The 13,334-nt window shown below is 40.8% G+C and overlaps 1 protein-coding gene across 1 annotated transcript in view; it reads left to right on the forward strand.

Moving 5' to 3' along the window:
- Positions 1–13,334, forward strand: part of LOC110989125 (uncharacterized) — a 47,777-nt gene that overhangs the window by 16,830 nt on the left and 17,613 nt on the right. Inside the window, exons 14-30 of the mRNA XM_022253271.2 lie at positions 227–613; positions 845–961; positions 1,444–1,785; positions 2,192–2,308; positions 2,731–3,075; positions 3,889–4,005; positions 5,088–5,495; positions 6,070–6,195; positions 6,603–6,716; positions 7,941–8,078; positions 8,421–8,549; positions 8,883–9,161; positions 9,522–9,626; positions 11,061–11,165; positions 11,675–11,932; positions 12,187–12,432; positions 13,060–13,124. Of these exons, the coding sequence (XP_022108963.2) occupies positions 227–613; positions 845–961; positions 1,444–1,785; positions 2,192–2,308; positions 2,731–3,075; positions 3,889–4,005; positions 5,088–5,495; positions 6,070–6,195; positions 6,603–6,716; positions 7,941–8,078; positions 8,421–8,549; positions 8,883–9,161; positions 9,522–9,626; positions 11,061–11,165; positions 11,675–11,932; positions 12,187–12,432; positions 13,060–13,124 (3,398 nt within the window). The remainder of the gene's footprint in view (positions 1–226; positions 614–844; positions 962–1,443; positions 1,786–2,191; positions 2,309–2,730; positions 3,076–3,888; positions 4,006–5,087; positions 5,496–6,069; positions 6,196–6,602; positions 6,717–7,940; positions 8,079–8,420; positions 8,550–8,882; positions 9,162–9,521; positions 9,627–11,060; positions 11,166–11,674; positions 11,933–12,186; positions 12,433–13,059; positions 13,125–13,334) is intronic.

The raw sequence follows: 13,334 nt of genomic DNA on the forward strand, positions 1-13,334 counted from the left end.
AAGCGTCAACAATGCCAGTTGACGTTAACCAGACTTGCTGGAAGAGAATGTTCCATGATGGAAATGAATTTGGGTGTTATTCCGAATTGTGATCTGATCCTTCCTGAAAAGAGGGAAGTTGCCATTAATACTTGGAATTTGGGAAATATTGTGTGACCCATCGTAAAACATTCATCTTACCACTAATTACTAAAATATATATATTTTTTCTTTTTGGGTCTGGCAGATAATCGTAACATATTCCTGAGCCCCAACGAGTCATACCAGATGTCTCCCCCTTCATTGCCATGGGAGTATGTGATTGGGGCGAACATCGACATTACATGGGTCATTCAAACAGAAAAAAACCGAAGAGTCCTGGTATTGTACCTAGATAATAGCACTATACCAGGATACGTCACGTTGCGAGCAGGTGACGGCAACAGCAGCGTTGACAACGCAGGTGTATTTTTCGAGTGGACTGGCGATATAACTGGCTATTTTTACTACGGTGTGTCGATAAGGCTTCCTGAGCTGCTCTCAAAGGGCCATGCAATGTGGTTGAGGTTGGAAACGTCTTATTATTACCTCGTCGATCGCTTGGTTATGGTAGTCTCGAGTGTCCCGTCAACAGGTATGCACGTTTGTCAAATTTGTAATGTTCAACCAGTTTGTTTGTTTGTTTGTTTGTTTGATTGTTTTGGTTTGTTTTCAGAAGTGAGGTGCAGAACCGAAGGTTTGGATCAAGTTGAGACAGTTTGGTTTTGGTATGGCTTGATGTTCTTTGTAACATAGAACTGACTGACACACATTCGAAATTTAGCTAATTTTATATTTGAAAAGCGATTTTCTTCGATCATCTTAGAGACGCGGATTTGCTCTACGGGTGATATTGACTGTGGCCATGACGTGTGCGTCAGTAACGTGTATCAGTGTGATAATCACTCGGCTTGCCTCAATGGACAAGATGAACTTAAATGTGGTGAGAATGCTGTATAAATTCGCTTGATTGAAAATTTCATTGCTGGTAGCTTTTGTCTTTCTAAACTTGCATTTATACTAAAACAAGTGGCACGTATTTGACTCCCCTGATGCATTGTGCTTACTTTTGTCACCCGATCCAACTACTGACCGCTACTTATAAGTGAAGCCTGTGCATCAAAATAGCATGCACGAACTGTGATGCAAATATATTTTCGTATGATGCAATACAGCAGGCAAACTTAGAAATGAGGATAGTCAGCGTCACGACAATTTGGAAGCAGAAGGCTCAAACAAGCCTTACTTGTAAGATTGCCTACTTTATTGCATCATATGATAATATAATAGCATCACAGTTAGAGTATGGCTATTTTGTTGCACAAGCCCCACTTAGAAGTAGCATTGGGTAGTCGGATCGGGTGCTTTTGTAGTCCTGTTTCCCCTTTTTTATCCAATTTGTGTATTATAACGTTTACGTTACAGGTGAAGACCGTGTCATTAACATGACACTAAATGAAACAGTGTTTCTTGGGTCAACGCGCTACCCCAACTACTATGCTGGAAACCTCAACATTACTTGGATCCTGCAAAATGAAGGAAGCCGCAGAATCCTTATCAATTTCAAGTCTTTCGATACGCAATCTGGAGATGTCTTTCGTGCTGGAGATGGTGACCCAAGCAACAACGAGTTCTTCTTGTGGCAGGGATCTAAGTTAGCACCTGACCTACTATCCAGTGGCAACAAGATGTGGTTGAGATTCACGTCAAATTCCCACAGTCACAATGAGGGCTTTGGCCTGTGGGCTTCAAGTGTACCATTTACACGTATGTATATTTGAAGCGTTTAGTTTCATGAACTGGAAAAGATCGAGCAAACACTGATTACTAGTAGTGGTATAATTGCCTGAAGAAAATGTAAATATTTAAAAGATCTCTTTGCAGCTCCGATCTTTGTACTTTACGACAGGATATTATGGTCAGTTTATGATTCAAACACCTCAGGTATAGATTTTTACAAGGGTTGATAAAAGTGTGAAACGCAAAATTTAACCCTTTCCATCTTCCCTCCCTCAAAAAATCCTTGAAACGGCCTTGAACTCATGTCTAAAATAACTTATGTAGAGCTGAAAACTATAAACGCCACGTTATAATAATGCACAAAGGTACGTGTTGTGCTTCACTTCAACATTTGATACTAACTTTATTTTTGATATATGGCGCCATGCTGCAGACACTTTGACTTGTCCGGCGAGTGACGTTGATTGTGGTCATGATGTGTGCGTCAGTAATGTATTCCAGTGCGACGGTCACCCGGATTGCCTCAGCGGACAAGATGAGCTCAACTGTGGTAACGGCGATACTGTCATAGGCCTAATCGTGTCATAAAGGATTTATGTAGTGCTTCCAGAATTTACAGATAGACATGAAACCAGTTTGTGCTATTTTCTGGCTCAAATTTATGTGAATGAATTGCATCCTACTACCACTTCAGCCAGACTCCAAGGTGAAACGAATTTGACATCAAAACATATGCTTCAAAGACGTTTATACTCACAATTGTTCAACCGTTGGGAATTCATAGCCCTTTTTCATTCATAGTTCTTCTTCGCGCCAGGAATCAACAGCCCCAATCCCCATGCTCAGTGGCGTTTGCCGCATGCCATTTTGTACGTTTGCTGTTCTTATTGTTAAATTGACGGCTGTGTGATGATAAGTGAAACTCACAAAATATCATAAGATTCACATTCAAACATCACTCTCATTTCGCAGAAGAGGACCGCATCGTCAACATCCCCACAGACGAGACGGTGTTCCTTGGGTCAACTCTCTATCCTCACTATTACCCCACCAACCTGAACATTACCTGGATTCTGCAAGCTGAAGAGGGTACCAGGATTCTCATCGAATTTGAGTCTTTTCGCACTGCTTCTTCGGATGTATTTCGTGCCGGGGATGGTAACTCGACTAGCGACCATGAGTTCTTCTCCTGGCAAGGGACCAAACTCGCACCGAATTTCCTTTCCAATGGTAACAAACTGTGGCTGAGGTTCACCACGGGCAGCTACAATACCTTGGAAGGCTTTGGCCTTTGGGCTTCCAGTGTCCCGACGTCGTGTATGTATACCTTTTTACTTGAGACTTATAATTTAGTGCTAGGTAAAATTTAATGGATTGTTTGAAACTGTCAAATCCGCTCAGGTGGTGATGTCGACTTTTCTTTTACCCGCAAACGTCTCCTGTTTAGCCATGTCGATGATTGCTCTGTAAAGTGCATGCATAACACACCATCACCAGAATCAGCCTTGATTAAGTCCACCACAAATGCGGCTAAAAAATCTTACCTTGCATGTCTCAGTGAGTCCAAGCCTAACAAGAACATCATTAGCTAACATTTAATTTTCAATCGACCAGTTTGCTTTTGGTACCGAAAGGGGAGTAGCCGTAACATTTTTTAAAAATTAAAATCAAAGGTTAAGAAGAGTTTAGTCCACGTTCTATAAATTTTCCATGCTTTGTAAAAGTCTGATTTTGAATAAACTGAGTTTTCCCACGTAAGTTTCTCCTCTTAGAGGTTCCTTACATGATATTTACTAATGAAATATGCTAAGGTTTTAAAGTTATCAGCAATACGGCCCTTTGGGCGTTATTTATAGGGTCTAAACGAAATGGAATTTAAAAACCTTCCTCTTTATTTTTTATTGTTTTATTTATTCATTTTTTGATTTCTGGAAATGACACTACAGATTCTTCAAAAGCAAGAAATCTGGAGACAACGAGAAATAAAAAGCTGCCGTGATTGCTCTTAAATTGTGTGGAATACATCATCAATCGCATTTTTTGATATCGTTTAATTTCTCCTTTTTTGTAATTTCTCTTGAGTTAATCAAATTGGCCGTATAGGGAGTAAGATCCATACTTCTTTTGCAGTTAATCTCTCTTGTACACTTGGATATATCGACTGTGGACATTCTGTCTGTGTCAACGGGGCTTGGCAGTGCGATGGCCAGTCAGACTGTCCAGACGGACAGGATGAACTCAATTGCGGTAGGAAAACGATGAGGGCGTATCCAAGGGGCGTTCGGGCGCACAACCCCTTTTTCACTAAACAAAAAGAAAGAAATAGATGGAAGAAAAAAGAGGGAAATAGAAGAATAAAGTGTTGTCATACCACCTGAAATTGCACCATAGAGCGCCTGGAAAACAAAATGGCTCCAGACCCAAAACCGTACGGGCATTTTTTGCGAATACTGCTTTAGTTCACCCCTCCCCCCACACACACACCCAAGTGGGTAAACGCCTTCAATCGTGGACTCCCTATTGTTCCTCTTTTGTTCATACTCTAACTTTTTCGGAAGAACTCCCATTGTACACGTTTTCCAACCGTGGACTCTTCGGCAACTGTGGACCCTATTGTACCCTATTGTTATAGGTCCACGATTGAAGGCGTTTACACACTCACATGCATACCCTTCGGAAGATCTGGGATCCGCCCCTGAACTGTTCTAATGATTTGCATCATAGAAGGGTGGACCAGAGGGATGTGCCTTCAAGCAACTGTTACAACGTTTACCTCACCCCCTTGACTTGGCTAAGCTTTGGATTTCTACATGACAAATATAACTAGCCCGTATTGCTTGGCTCAATCAGAGATTCGATATTCAGAATGGAGAAGATAATTGAGGATATTTGATTATTTTATTCCAGCACCATGTATTCAAACTCGTACTCTGCCATTAAACTCCGCATCTTTCTTCATGATCAATTCAATGATTTCAGCTTCTGGCAGTATAAGCCCATCTCTTGGGGTATAGTCTTGACATGTAGGTCTAATGTGATTTCGGATTTGGTTGTGTTAGTTCAAATTGAAATGAGGAACAGGTCATGGACTAAAAAGAGATCGATGTAATTTTGTTGAAATTAATCTAAATTCTTAGTTCCCAAACCCAGGCTTCTTTTCGATGGATTGTCCTCACTGGTACAAACACAGGTTGTATTAAATGGCTCTTTATAAGGTGGGACGGCCATTGGCCCCAGATCCGCCAAGAAAATAATAATTTCCAGCAAGTCGGCTTTCTGTCTTTGTTGGTTATAACTTTGTCATTTTTTTTTTTTTTTTTTTTTTTTAGAGGAGGGCCGTGTAATATATATAAATTCCGATGACGTGGCACACCTGACATCAACTAGATATCCAGACAGATATGGTATGACCAGTCCCATCACCTGGATCTTGACAACGCAGGAAGATCGGAAGATCCTTGTCATCTTCCTAGACTTTCAAGTCCGCTCCATTACCTTCCTGAACACTACATTCTACTCCTCTGGATATTTCCGGGCTGGAGACGGCTACACCGCCACAGACAATGAATTTATGGATTGGGGTTTAACGACAGTTAGCAAAGCCACTGATTGGGATGAGACTAAACGACCACCCGATATACTCTCAGGTGGAAATCAGATGTGGCTCCGATACGGACCAGTTAATCCTCCAACATTCGCTGGGATTTCTTTCCAGGCGTCCAGCGTTCCTCTTCAGTGTAAGCAATGTCATTACAATATTGTCAACATTTCAAACATATCTATCGCCGATATTTCCATACGCGGTTGCACCAATTTCTTTGGACTGCTTGCCCAAACACCAGGAAACCTTCCCAAATAACATCGTCCCGATTTCGTCATTAAGCCAGAAGGACATCTTTGTCTCCCAAAACACACCCACAAAAAACCACAAACAAAAACCAAACTTTCCAAATCCCTTTCATTTGTACTGATAGGGTACTAACACGTATATCGTCTTCCTTAGGTGTTACTTTTGCTATAATCACATTCACGCTACACGTTGTTCCTGTGTACTAGCAAGACATAATTGCTGATAAGTTGAGGGCGCACTCGGTTTCTTACCAAATCTGGAAACTAAAGGGGCTATTCGTGTACAACTCTTTATTTGAAAATTAGTATCGCGATAAATTAACAAGGAGTGAACGGCTTACCAGGGATCTGATTGTTAAATGCCTATTGCAACTTGAAGCCCATAGATTTAAGTCTTTATAAAGTATGGAGCAACTAGTATGTTTCAGTGTACATGAATTTGGTCGGCTTTATTTCCTTCAGATAATTTGACATGTACTACCGGTGAGTTTGACTGTGGGCACTCGGTGTGTATCAATGGATCCTGGCGATGTGACAATCAGTGGGATTGCTTCGGTGGAACTGATGAAACCAATTGCGGTAATCAAGGTAATACTCAACCTCGGGGCTTGTAATTACATGGAATTAATATTTTACCCCGTATTTTGTTATTAAATTGTGGACAGAAAGCAATTTGTAGTAAGGAAAAATCAAGAGATTTAGACAATTATTGGCAAATATGTATGGGGCAACTATAGAATCAATCTGAAATTAAATTATTGGACAATTTTAAAGAAGTTGGAAGAAATTGCTTCATTTGGAGCGGTTAGATTTAGAAAGGACCTGTAACTCAAGGTGAGAAAGGACTAGATATACCAGTCTCGTGGTTGCGCTCGAACAGCACTATATTGTGACTTGTAACAATTCGCAAACACATGATCTTCTGTGATCTTCAACAGTAATGATGCATGCTATCAACGGTACATTTATTGTGTGGAAATTGTGTCATAAAACAGGTCCATTATGCGCTGTTGGTGACTTCGATTGTGGTCAGTCCGTTTGCATCAGCGGGTTCTTGGAATGCGACGGTTTCCCGGATTGCAGCAATGGCAGCGATGAAGAGAATTGCGGTAATTTTGCATTATTTTTCGTTAACATAGCCAAATAAGATGATACTATCCAGCATATGCAGTCTATTTTTTTCTCTATGATTATCGAAAGAAGTCATCAGATGTAAGCAAACCGTTTTATTACCGGTAGCACGTATCAGCTTAAAGCTGCTAAGAGCGAAATTTGGTTTCTTTAACTTCCTTTAAACTTCCTATATAACGTTTTTAAGGAGGCAGGGAAAAGAAAACCTTCTTTCTCCAATTATAAGCTCTAAACTCTAGGTGACCACCACAGTAACCACACAACACTGCCAGGTTCCTTGCCAACGTCCTGATTCATTGACGGTAAATGGTTACTTTCATTGGAATTGAATCCACTCACATTAAGGAGAAAAATCTTATATGTGTTTATCTTTTTCTCTCCGACGCAATGACAATTTTAGACTTGGCAATAAGCAAGCCCACACGCGGGCTGCTGTCTTTTTCTAGAAGCTTCGTAATGTGATGCACACAGTACAAGGTAGCCCAAGTACAAGGTACTGACTCCTACGTTGACCGCGTTATTCTATGAATAGTCACACTGCACGTGAACACGAGTGCTCTCTCGCACATGTGCCACGACAAGTACGCTCCTGTACAACTGTAAAATCTCGTTCTCCTTTTCAGAAAAAAAATCGCACAGTTATTTTCACCAGCTAAGTTGATTTCAGATTAAGATTTTAGGTTTAGATGTATAAACTTCATACATGTGAGAGATTAGTGTATAGTATTGTGCACTTTTTACACGTTATCGGAACTCGTTTATTTTGGGCAGCAACGATGCCAGTCTACCTATATCTTTACGCATGCTTTATGTATGCCTGTTGTGCAATTCTCCCGAATGACATCTTCAACCCAACATAAACACAAAATTTGACCTCGCGTTTTTCCGAAATCGGTCCAGTTGCTTGTGGAAAGAAATTCCCACTTATTTCTCCCGTGTTGATTTTCAAGAGATAAATCCATTGTGTACTGGTTTTGGGGTGGCCAATCTACCTCAGAAACCCTAGATGCCAAATTATTTGACGCCGTTTCCTTAACAAATTAACATTACTTAAGAGCTTACTTTTTAGCTTCATTGTCCTATTCATTTTTATATATTTCGTTTAATGGATGCACGAGTACATTCATGGAAAAAAATCATCTTTCGTCCTCAATACATTTTTATTGCCCGTTAGTAATCACCATCGCACTCTTCTTTTTAAGTGGGCTGCCGCAATTTCTGCTTCCTTGACGGGTCCCGGGGAGGATGTTGGTGTGACGGGGCTTGTGAGATCTACGGTGATTGCTGCGAAGACTACTACATCTATTGCACACTTCCAGACTACCCTACGGAATCCCCAGGTGAAAACCCGTTTTCGTGTCGCTGAATAGGGGCTGTTTTTTCATGTTTGCCAAATTCGCGTTTTTCCACTGAAGGAAGACTTCAAAGGGAATGGTTTTGAATTCTAAACTTGCACCATTCACTTGAAAGTTATACTTTTATTTATTAAAGCTTGTGAAATCCTCGATTGGTAGGCCCCCATAGCTGTATTTATATTCATGTATCCTTTGTCAGTACTTTAACATTGCGAGAAGTCTGTGTTAAGCAGACAAGAAAAAAATGGACGAAATTCTGTAGAACCACCAATAAAATACTTTGCATCATCGTTGACTACTTGAAAACTAATTTACTTTGTGCTACAGGTATTGACGAATGTGACCCGATGGAACCGCTCCACGACTGCGACGTGAATGCGTTCTGCACTGATACTTCTGTTGGCTTCAACTGCACTTGTAATGTGGGATATGAAGGAAATGGCACATCGTGCATTGGTTAGAAATTAAACTAACTTTAAACACTCCCTTGTTAGGTTGACCAAGATCTGGGTCATGGCTGTGGGGTCTTACCCTCTTACGATTCAAAGACCACTATCTAGGTTATATTGATTTTTCAGGATCATTTGATTGGGTTCCTGGTCGTTCTGACCCGTAAAATGGTTAAAAAATGCAACAGAGTGTTATTTCCTTAACTGCAAAAGAATGATGCCTCCTGGGGACCCGATCTGGGGTAATCTGAAACAAGGGTTTCTAGAACGTAAAGGCCGAATATTTTTTTCAGAAACATGAACACAGTATGACTTTCTTTTGTCACCGTTCCCACCCAAGATGTCAAACCTCCAGATATATCGTGCCCCAGCAATCTCACCGTTTACACGGACTGTCACAAGAGCTACTCAACCGTTTCACTGCCCGATGTCCACTCCGTGAATGACAACTCTGGCGCATACTCTGTTAGTATCGACATAAACGGCTCTCCGCACCAAATTGGCGATACTGCAACATTCGATCTTCATACATCTCCTCATCTTGTTCACTACAATGTGGCCGATTTGTCATCGAACAGTGCCCATTGTCAGTTATTCATAGTCGTGTCCTCTGTTGATGGTAAGAGACTTTATCAAGAACTTATCAGGAGGCTATAATATGAACCCATTTTTTGCGTACATTTCCACGACTTGCAGCTTGCGTGGTGCATCATAGAATGAATATTTAAGAAAAAAAACTTACCGTTCACCAGTAAGCAAAAATTGGACGGCATGTCACCACTGGTCTCCAAAAGGAAGACAAGCTAAAACTGATAATTTAATTCTTTTTGTTAATAAAATGTCCAACATTCATTGTAATATACCATTTTCAGCCCAGAAGAGAAAATAAAAAAAATAAATTAAAACCGAAATAAATTAAACAAAAATATCATTACACAATTTTCAAAGTGGAACGTTGTTATGATTACTGTTATCGCAGAGGGAACGCTTTGTTTAGCTACCGGAATCCCTCCAAACTGCATCTGTTCATCAAGTCAGGGATTCTGCACATGCTCTTCCGGATACTGTGGACATGATTGCTCAAGTAAGATCTCATTTGAAATTCGAATATCAAGCTTGTATGGCTATAGACAATTGGTATAATCAGACCGAATAAAATGTCAAGTGCATTCCGGAGTGCATATTATTCCGAAGTAAACGGTCCTCCACAGCAGGCGGCCACGTAAGCCCTCGCCTACCCTTTGCCCAAATAATAAAAACTAAGCCATTTTCAAGGAATAGAAGTGTTCTCTATGATGGAAAATTGAAATTGTATGTGTCAGTTTGACATCTGGCTGTGCACTCCCGGTTTTGAATTTGAGATATTGTCCAATGGCGTCTTTTACACGTCTCGTGAGCTAACCGGTAATTTTATGCAAACAGCTATATTTTATTATTAATGATGCATTAAGTAACCAGCATTTGCAGCCGTAAGATATGACTGAACTATTGCTAATTTACAATTCAGAAGATTTACAAATGTCAAGTAGCTCAATATGCGAAATAAAGTTTAAAAGTAAAGAAAATGCAAGGCTGCAAGAACACTGCTTGGGAGGTTGATAAAAAAATGAAAAAGATTAAATACCAGGACACCACACTGCAAAAAGTGGGGCTTCAAACCCAACACCCCCGGTGCTATCAGAGGACCAAACTAACACTTTACACTGGTAATGAAACTGCTGGTGTTATTTGGTGTCACTTTGATACCCTCAGTGCACTGTATTATTTGTACATGTGCAAACTAACACCAGCAGTGCCAAAGTAACACCCCATCACGCGGTCATCAGACAGCACCAAAAGCGGTTATGTTAACACCAGAGCCTTTACAGTACACAACAAAAGGAAATATTCTTAGTAAATATTTATGTATAGCTCTAGAAATCACTTTAGAGGGGAAAAACAAAGAAATGGACATGTACACAAAAACGAAGAGTGTTAGGCATAGGAAAAAATACCAAGGGACACTAGTCGCAGCAGAAACCAGAATGGCAATAGACTTAATTCTACCACAAGACGCTGCCATCATATACACTGTACAGTCACAAGGATTGCACTTGATTGTCATTAAAGAGGCTAGGAAGATATGAAAATATGAAAATATGAAAAAATGAAAATGTCAAGGGGAGCAGGAAGAATAGGAAGACAGTCACAGAGGGGATGAGGGAGGGGGAGGGGAAAATGGGGAAAAAAGGAAAGAGAAGGAATGAGAGAAGATGGGGTGTGAGGGGAAGAGAGAGGGGAAAACACTGAGAGGGAAGGGGGAAGGGAGACGCAGGTAAACAATCTGCTGAATGTCTGCAAGTGAGGGAATGTAAAGTACGGGGCTAATTTTACATTTAACAATGTTGTGACAAACTGAATTCCTCAGTTTGCTTGTTCCTTGCAAGTGGGAGCCAAGGAATCTGTTCGTAAATTCCCCATGCAGTTGTTTGCAAAGAGGTGTTCAGTCGTTTGTTCATATTTTTTCTTTCCAAAACAGAGAAAAGTGAGGGAACTAAGTGCAATGGGCCTAATTTGCCAAATCCGAATTGCAAGGACATCAACGAATGTCTTCCAGGATATACAGGATCACTGTGTGATGAACGTAAGTAATTACAACAGTAAAAAAGTTTCTTGTAAACGTAGAGCGTAGAGTTGAGTCTGCCAGCCAGGAATGATGACACGGGAGCACTGACAACTGTCAGAGGAGAAATAAATTACCCCAGGGAATCCAAAAGCAAGTTATATATGGCAGATTTTTAAGAGAACAAAAACTCGGGAGAGAATTCCCTACTTAGGACCCACCCCTGCAATAAAATGGTTTGTGTTCATGCAGTGGGGTGGACATCTGTGCAAACCCAGCTCTGGATGGATGCTGGGAAAAATATACTGTTTTGGCATGCCTGTCTCTGAGAACAAGCTCGGTGCAAGAACGGAAGGTTTCATTTTCACAAAATAGGTGTTAAAACTTGCTGCAGAATATGAGACAAATGTCAAGATCCGATTCCACTTCTAACTCGTTAGGGTTACAGAAGTGACATTTCAGTGAAAAATAACATGCAAATATTGACGTTGACGGAGACGTTGAGAGATTGGTTTTCTTTTAATAAACAGGTATCGATGCAACAAACTGTCCAGATATTCCCAACAAATGTCTGGGTCTGGGCGTGACCTCGGTGTCAAGGACGTGGGCCGAGGTTAGAGGTACTAGCCAATCAGGCCAACGTGCCGTCATCACATGCAGGGGTATGGATGGAGCCGTCATTGGGCTCACTGGTGGCGATTTCGGCCTCGGGAAGCACGAAATCGTCTGTTCCTCGGATGAGCAAACTACTGGCGTTCCACAGTGCTTGATTTCCTTCACAGTTTCAAGTAAACATATTGATCAATTTATCCGCTACATAAAAGGTGTATATTCACTTCACACAAAAGGAACCGCTGTAGTTGTAAAGTTTGGAAAAAAAAATGAATTCCCCCCTACATCATATATTGAAGATGTGTGTCATACAAAAGGTCTCATTTCTTATTTTCATACGGCCATACAGTGCCAAGAATAAGGTATTATTGAAATAGACCTCATTCAGTTGAGTATACTGTCGTTTGCATAATGCTATTTATGTGTGTAGCATACCCGAAACTTGGAGTCCCAATGCTAGTTGACCAGTGCACTGACCCAGGCAAGCACACGTCCAACGTGACTTGGAGCTTGGGCCTAGACACAGCTTCGGATGCAGTCGTCACCTGCAGCGGTAATGGCACGGATGTTGGACCATCAGGAGGCGTATTTGGTGTGGGGTACCACACGGTAACTTGTAATGTCACCAATTCGGGAGGCTGCACAACATCAAAGACGTTTGGGTTCAACGTTATGGGTAAAGAACTTCTTCTTCAATAGTGCTGTTTTGGTTCATCCCCTACTAATCTGCAACAAGTGTTGTTTCCCAATAAATGTTCTTTGTCGCCAATGTCTCATTAATACCTTTTTGCCCCCTTAATACCTTTTTGTTCCAAAGTTAGTTCTTTTCACATGCACAGTTTACCCTTCACTAATGTTGCTGCCATTTTATGACAAGGTCTGCCTTTTGTTCGATTGGTCTACTGTCTCCCTTGAGCAAAGTATTCTCTTAAGATGTATTATGTAAGGTGCAAATGTTTCTTCGTTACAATGTTTCTTCGTTACAATATTGGTCATCATTCCCCGAAATGGAAACAATGTAGACTGATTATTGAATTGTAATCATGCTAAATTTATTGGTTCGTCGGACACGAACGTAAGTTTAGGCGCGCAAAGAGATATACATGTACTTGTCAAGCGTTCCGTATTCCAGACCAGTTGTTGGTAAACGCCGAAGCGAAGCAAATTTGACGTCACGAATGCAGCACGAATGTGTGATCTTGGGTCAGATTCTGGGGTTTGCATTGGCCTACACATTGGAATTCGTCAGATATGCGGCAGCAGGACAACAGTGATAACGTTGAATATCTCTTTCGGTCGTTAGTTGGCAGTCTTATTCCATTTGGAGCAGAGAGTGGAGATTCTCGTCTGTCACAAGCAAAGCAAGAGGTAGGTAGTATTGGTTTTTTAGAATATAAAACAAAGCAAGAGGTAGGTAGTATTGGTTTTTTAGAATATAAAAGAGTATTATTTAGCTTAAGTAATGAAACACATTCATCTCTAGTTACATTATTTAATATAGTCCGTGGGTAGCATTTCCCTTGCTCTCTTGTATAGTTGCTTTGTGCCAATCATATTGCACCATTGTGAAAAAGTAAA

The sequence above is a fragment of the Acanthaster planci genome, linkage group LG11, assembly GCF_054643075.1.
Source record: "Acanthaster planci isolate LZ-2023a linkage group LG11, COTS_SCS, whole genome shotgun sequence".
Classification (NCBI taxonomy): Eukaryota; Metazoa; Echinodermata; class Asteroidea; order Valvatida; family Acanthasteridae; genus Acanthaster; species Acanthaster planci.